At 63.5% G+C, this 7,215-nt stretch overlaps 1 protein-coding gene across 1 annotated transcript in view; it reads right to left on the bottom strand.

Moving 5' to 3' along the window:
- Positions 1 to 7,151, bottom strand: part of LOC103899341 (transducin-like enhancer protein 1) — a 33,245-nt gene extending 26,094 nt beyond the window's left edge. Inside the window, exons 1-7 of the mRNA XM_019472225.1 lie at positions 7,128 to 7,151; positions 6,310 to 6,458; positions 5,544 to 5,607; positions 5,004 to 5,048; positions 1,536 to 1,598; positions 1,248 to 1,322; positions 194 to 389 (exon numbers count right to left, since the gene is read on the bottom strand). Coding sequence (XP_019327770.1) covers positions 194 to 389; positions 1,248 to 1,322; positions 1,536 to 1,598; positions 5,004 to 5,048; positions 5,544 to 5,607; positions 6,310 to 6,458; positions 7,128 to 7,151 — 616 coding nt within the window. The remainder of the gene's footprint in view (positions 1 to 193; positions 390 to 1,247; positions 1,323 to 1,535; positions 1,599 to 5,003; positions 5,049 to 5,543; positions 5,608 to 6,309; positions 6,459 to 7,127) is intronic.
- Positions 7,152 to 7,215: the final 64 nt, after the last annotated feature.

The following is a 7,215-nucleotide window of genomic DNA, read 5'->3' as shown; positions in this document are numbered from 1 at the left end:
CTGGTCGAGAGCCCCGAGGCACGGACAAACCACCCCCTACCCAGCCGTGGCCCCCACCCCAGGGAAGCGCCCAAGCGGGAAGGGCACGGGGAGCGGAGGCAGCCCTGGGGCCCAGCACCACCCATTCCCAGATTTGCCTGCTGCCAGGAGGGTCACACCAGGCCTCCCCTGGCTCCTGTCCCCCCACGCTCACCCCTGGACTCGGTGTCATGGACTCCTCGATCATCTTTGGCAAGGAGCTGGGCCTGGGCCCCCAGTGCCCCCGAGAGCGCCAGCAGCCCCGAGGCACTGCCGATGCCTGCGAGGCTGGTGGGCTGCATCCCAGAGGGGTGGGGGGTCAGCGGGATGGGGGGAGCGTGGTGTGAGAGGTGCTGAGTCTGGAGCTGGTGCTGGAGAGGAGCAGGAGAGAGCAGAGTGTGTCAGGGCAGCCACCGGGCATAGTCGGAAGAGGCTGCTCCTCCCCACTGGCAGGCCTGGGTCAGCCAGGGGATGGGGAGCTATGTGAGGAGGGGCAGGGCACACTCCCAGGGTGCCCCCAGCCAAGCTGCAGGGGCCACCACGTCCCTCCCACTGCCTCCTCCCACCCTGTGACAGGAGCTACTGGGACAGATGGGGGACCGTACCCATACCCATACCACCGTACCACTGCGGCCTTGAGGGAATAACCAAGGTGTGGGGATGGTGGTGACCCCTCGGAAGAGGCTCCTCCTCCCCACTGGCAGGCCTGGGTCAGCCAGGGGATGGGGAGCTATGTGAGGAGGGGCAGGGCACACTCCCAGGGTGCCCCCAGCCAAGCTGCAGGGGCCACCACGTCCCTCCCACTGCCTCCTCCCACCCTGTGACAGGAGCTACTGGGACAGATGGGGGACCGTACCCATACCCATACCACCGTACCACTGCGGCCTTGAGGGAATAACCAAGGTGTGGGGATGGTGGTGACCCCCCCCTCCACCCAGGCCACAGGGCATCAGGACACAGCGACACGCACCAGCCATCACCCCCACAGCAGCATCTCCTCCACCCCGAGTACTGCTGGCAGCCCCCCAAACCAGCCTGGCCTGCCCCGCTCTTCCCCCCCCGACTCAGCCACGGGTAGGAGAAGGCAATGGGGACAGGGGACTGCAGCTGACCCCCGTGTGCTCAGGGCAGGATGGGTCTCCAGCCCAGGAGGCGCCATCGCCTGTGGGAGCCCAGCACCCCTGGCCAGGGGGTGGTGGCGGGAAGGCGTGGGCAGAGGGTTGACGTACCCCGATCGCCGCGTTCAGGTCGGTCATAGTCACCTGCTTCGCACGCTCCACAGCCTGGACCACCTGCTGCTGGTGCTGAGGGGAGAGAAGAGCGCATCAACACCGGGCAATGCCCCTGCCGACTCCTGCAGCGAGCAGGGCTGCGGCAGTCTTGTTTCTTCAGGGGATGGGGCAAAGCCAGCCCACCCAGCCCGGCCCAAAGCACAGGGCCTGGGTCCCTGAGCAGGGATGCTCCCTGTACCCTGAAGGGGCCCTGCACGCCCAGTCGGGGCCCAAGGGTTCACCCACCTCCTGAGACAGGAACGGGATGAGCTGGGCACAGATCACGTTGAGCCGCTTCGCGATCTCCGTCTGGCAGCAGAAAAAAGGCAGCGCCCATCAGGGCAAGGGGCAGAGCTGCCCCCACACCAAGTGGCCCTGACACCACAGGAGACCCCTCCCACCAAGGGCGCTCCCCAGGCAGGCAGATGCCCCCTCCCCATCGCCACCCAAGCAGCCACAGGGTGTTGGTGCTTGACCCCAAGAGCTGCCGCTCAGCACCAAGGAGCAGAAACACCCCAGGGGGGACCAGGAAAGCTCTCCTTCCTAATGCTACCCCCTCCAAAAACATGAGCCCAGCATCCTCCACCCCCACCCTGAGAGCCCTGGGATGGCTTCCGCCTCCTCCCTGCCAGGGACATGGAGCCCCATGGCCCATGCCGCCAAGGGCCACCCCCAAGCAAGCCCCCAGCCCCGCAGGTCAGGGCCCTGGCAGGCTCCCCTCTGCCCTCAGTGCAGCCTCCTGCCGGCAACACGACCTCTAATTGCCGCTCTCCCGGCCCGCAGGAAGCCCTGGAGAGGTGCTCTCCTTACAGCTGCTGTTTTTCTGCAACACTTGAGTGCCACAGGCAATCAGGAGCACCGAGCGCAGGAGCAGCACGGGGAGGGAGAGTGGTGGCATGCCGTGCCATGCCGCACTCCCATCGCACCCCACAGCCGGGGCAGGGCCCCCGCCGGCCCCACACTGCATGTCCCGGGCTGGGGGACGAGCACAGACATTAAGCCATCCCCGGCCCCACAGACACATCCCTGGGGAGAATCCCCAGGGGCGGCAGGGTCAGGCCCCTGCCCCAAGCACCAGTGGGTGACAGCCGGGAGAGCAGACATGGCTTGAGGCAACAGCGGAGATGCCCACGCTGCTCCTTATTGTGCAGAGCTGGGGACCCCACCCCACCTCAGCAGTGGAGATGGGGCAGAGATCAGCAGCTCTCCCCTCCCCTCCACTCCTGGACAGGCGGGGGATGCCCCAGGCACGGGGGCTCCAGGTAAGGTGCTGTCCCAAGCTCCGAGGAGCTCCTTGCTCACCCTGGTGGGGAGGATAAAAGCGTTACAGAGCCAGCACAGGGCTGAGAGGAGGGGGTCAAACATAGACCCTCTTGTCAGCCCCAGGAGGAGACTAGAGGGTGAAGGGCCTCAACATCCAGGCACAGAGCTGACCCCCAGATCTCCCCACTGGGACCTTGGCCACGTCTCCCGTGCCCGGCTGGCACAGGCACCGCAGTGCCAGGGTGAGGGGCCACAGCGCTGCCCGGCTGGTGTGGGGACACAGACCCAGGGACACTCCATGCCGCCCTCTGGAGCAGCCACCGACCTGTTTTTGCCAGACCCAGAGAGAGCAGAAACAATTCAGCACCCGCCCTCGCTTCCCCTTCCGAGGGAGGAAAAAAGAGAAAGAAAAGAAAGAAAGCGGGGGGAGCAAGGAGATTTGGCAGCCAGCAGTTCTGGGAAGGATTTAGCTGTCTCCCGGGGCCAGCAGTGATGGATTCTCTTCCCTAATGCACTGATGGGCAGCAGCTCCTTGGGGAGAGCTGCCTCCAATTCACTCGCACTCGTTAATGTGCAATTTACTGGCACTTTAACGCTCTCAGCATGAAAAATGATCATGCTGTTTGCAGCCCCCCCAGCCACCAGCACCGTTACCTCCCCTCTGGCTCGCGGTGAGCAAGTCCAAAGCCAGGCAGATTCGGGGAGGTGGTTTTATAAAAAGCTACAGGCCCCTTCCATGCCAAAAACAAAACAACAATAAAAAATTAATGTCTCCTGGTCGTTCCTGTCTTGAGCCTCCCCTGCCGAGCCTGTGGCTGCCTGGAGAGCTGCTGCACCACCACAGCCAGCCCTCCAGCCCCCAGCCCCATTTCCCTCCAAACAAACCCAGGGCAAAACCACCCCGCGCCTCGGTCCTTGCCGGTGCCAGCGCTGCCGACGCCAGCACCGTGGGAGCCAGGCGCCCAGGGAGCCTCTGGGGGATGCTGGGCTGGGCACAGCGGGGACAGAGGCAGCACTGCACCAAAGCACTACCCTGCCTTTGCCAGTGGCAATGGGGCAAGCACTTCCTCGGAGGTCCTGGGGCAGCTGAGAGTGCTCAGGACCCCTGCCCGTGTCCATGAGCAGCGCCAGATTTGGGGGAAGGGGAGGAGAGACGGCGACCTGATCTCCCCGCGGCGATGATAACCTGCGGCTCCTGCGCAGGCGGTTCCCATTTTTCACACAATGGCCGCTGGCTGTCAGAGCAGACTTACGGGCCCTTGTTAAAAGTGCAGACAGCTCACTGGCGGGCAGCCAGCGGCACCTGGGACCGGCAGAAAACACAAGCCTGTGAGGGCCGGGGGAGAACCAGCAGCCAGATGAGAGGAGCACACAGCCCTCTGGGGAGGGGGCACCAGGCTGGGCAGACCCTCGGCACTGCCCCTCACAAGGGCGGCTTCATGCTTCCTTCTCGGCTGGCTTTGCACGGTGGGGATGGCGGCACAGAACAGGGCATGCCATGAGAAATGACAAGAGCGGCAGAAACACCCACCCAGCGGGCGCAAAGCCGGCAAGAGTGGCCATCAGCCTGCCCTGTGCAGGGGGCCAGCACCCCCACACCACCCGCCTGAGCTGGCTCCCGTGCAACAGTTGGCGGAGGCGGTGGCGGGGCGGGAAGGAAGGAGGCAGCGGCTGCAGCACGCCTCACCAGGCTCCTCCACAGCCTCTTTAAAAATAGATGAGAAGAAACCTTCTGTCTCAGAGCAGCTGGTGACCCGGAGTGCGGTGCAGCAGGAGGAAGGGAGGAAGGGAGGGAGGGAGGGAGGGATGGGGAAGCAGTGAAGGGGGATGTGCAGCCCCAAGCCCTTGGGGACCTCACCCTGCACCCATGCCTCAGCCCCCTCCTCCCCACCTCAGGATGCTTCTCGGCCCTAGCCTCCAGGCAAGCTGCCCCCAGGGCCAGCTGGCATTGGACAGTTGCAAAGGCAGCGAGCCAGAGCTTGTCACCCTGCCCATCACCCTGCCGTGACACTGCAGCACCCCTTGCCCCACGGGAGCCAGTCTCCTCCATGAGGGTCCCCAAGTGGCCGCTCACACCTGGCATGAGCAGCCGTGCAAGCACAAGTCCTCCACCGCTGCTCTCTCCCCACTGCAACAAGCTCATCGCAACCCAGCCGGGAACACGCTCCCTGAACCCAGCGAGCAAACAGCAGCTCACGCCAGAGCACACACGCGTGTGCAGAGAGCTGAGAAGACAGGCCAAGGCTGTGACGCAGAGCAGGGCAGAGCTCCCAAAGCACAGAGAAGGGAGCACGTCCCCCACAAGCACAGCCTTCCCTGGACTATGGCAGGGAGCAACCTCCCACGCTTTCCGTTGGAAGGGATGACCCCGAAGGGCCCAGATGGTGAGGTGGGGACAGGGGACCAGGTACAGGGGACCCAGGGCAACGCTCCTGTCCCACCCAGACTCACCTGTTTGTGCATCTCAATGTTCAGGCCATAGGACATCTCGTAGTACTGCAAGGGAGAGAAGGCAGCATCAGCATGGCTGGGGAGCCCAGGGGGAGTCGCAACCAGAAAGTCCTCTCCGGCACTGGTGTGCAGGGTCAGCCCAGCCACAAACGTCTGAGCTGTGGCCAGGCCAGGAGGAGAACACAGTCCCCAGCTCCTCGCCTGGGAGCAGAGGTCTCTCCTACATGCAGCCACAGCCCACAGAACGGACACAGTCCTCCCGGGGCTTCCACTCGCTGCCCACTGGAGAGGAGACAACCCGCATGGGAGCAGCTTCGCCACCACCCCACCACCGCGAGCTGCAGCAGCAAGCCCTGCTCAAACACCATGGCTCGTTTCGGGGGAAAAACAGACAATAACAGCCACAGGAGCCAGATCTCAGGGCCTGGCCACACAACCCAAACACAAGGGAAGCCAAAGCATCCCAGGGCTGTGAGTCCTTTGATGGTTCAGAGGAGACACCCCCCACTGCCCTCCTCCTTTCAGGTGAAGCTCACTAACCATGACATAATGACGCTGGATTTCTGTTTTTTCTGTTGCCAGCTTTTCACATTCTAACTTCAAGCTGTAAAAATAAAGAGAAGAAAGAGAGAGGGAGGAAGAGAGAGGGAGAGACCCTCTGCTCCCCCCACAGACAAGATCTCCCGGGCTGGACAGAGCACAAGCCCTCCCAGCGCACCACGTGCTTCAGCCTCCTGCTCTCAGATTCAATCCAGTCTCCCAGCACAAGCCAAGAAAACCACCTGAAAGAGGGCGGGAAAGGGGCTGATAAAGAGAAGATGGACAGTAAAGGGATCCAGGCGTCAGGGAGCAATCTGCACGGAGTTTTAACCCCCTCCCCAGCATCTGCTTCCCAAATGGATCGAGCTGCAAAGCCAAGCTGCATTTCAAACCTTGCTCTGCCCAGCACCATGCTGGGAAGGGGAGGTGATCCTGGCCAGCAGCAGGGGGGGATCACAGGGACTCCAGGTCTACTAAGTGACGGGCTCCAGCTCAGCCCAGAAGCCGGACCCTGGAAGCCAGTACCCTCATCCCGGGTCTTTTGGCAGGAGGAGGGCGAGTTTCCTCCTCCAATGGTGTCATTTCAAGCTACCAAGGTGGTGCTTGGCACAGCCGTCCTCCAGATGGACCAGTGCCCGCAGCAGCATGGGACGGCGCTTCCCACCAGCCCGCACCGATGCCCAGTGCCGAGGGGGAGCCCGCCTCTTGCCATTGCCAGTTAAGTGCCCAGCGCCTTGCTGGCATGTGAGCTCTGGTAGCTTCTCACCTGTGGTATTGGTTCTGCAGGAACTGGAATTCCTCCTTGATGCGGTCCAAAGTTTCTGGGTAAGTCAGCTTGAGGGACTGGGGGGTGCTGGGGATGGCACTGGCAGCGACAGCGGCTCCCGAGGCAGCGGAGGGTGCCTGGAGATGGGCCTAGGCAGAGGAGGGGACCCCCGGGGTCACTGCTGCTGGCCCAGCGAGGCTCGCGCGTCCCCCAGGGGTTTCCCACACCCGGGGAAGAGGCTGCAGGCACGTCTGGGAGAGCAGCACATGGAGGAGGCAGCAGAAAGAATTACTGCAGAGGAAACTGGTTACAGCCAGGCACCGAGAGCAATTGTTCTCCACCTTTTCAGCATCGGTTCAGCCACTGAGCCAGAAGAGGAGGATTAACAACCACGGGTGGCACAGAGCGTGCAGCCTGCATGGGCAGAATGTGCAACCCCCACAGCCCTCCCGCCCAGCCCCGGCAGCGGGGGTCCACCCTCGCCCACATGCCATGCGGCAGAGCTTCCCGCCCGCTCATCACTGGTCCCATGGTCACGCCCTGACTGCGATCCAGCTTCCAGTGTGTCTTAAAACCAAATCCCCCCAGTTCTGGGGCTCAGCATCAGTTTGGGAAGAGCCACAACTCCTGAGCACATTACACACCACCGGCACAACTTTCCAGGCCAACGCTGAAACCTCCCGCCCCCCACAGGGCGAGGCAGGCGGAGAGCTCGGTTTGGGGGTGCAGGCCCTGCCAAAGGCCAGGCCAGCACGGCTGCTGCAGCACCACGTGCTCGCCCATGGCCCGGAAGGGACGAGGCTGAGCCGCGGGCTCACCGGGGGCCGGTTTTGCGGGAACATCTTTGGTACCAGACAGGCCCAGGATCCCTCTCGCCGCTCCGGGCCCCGATGCAGGCTCAGGACT

Source organism: Aptenodytes forsteri, unplaced genomic scaffold, assembly GCF_000699145.1.
Source record: "Aptenodytes forsteri isolate BGI_AS27 unplaced genomic scaffold, ASM69914v1 Scaffold147, whole genome shotgun sequence".
Taxonomy (NCBI): domain Eukaryota; kingdom Metazoa; phylum Chordata; class Aves; order Sphenisciformes; family Spheniscidae; genus Aptenodytes; species Aptenodytes forsteri.
Note: the sequence above shows the minus strand (reverse complement) of the source record. Positions and strands in the feature narration are given on the sequence as shown.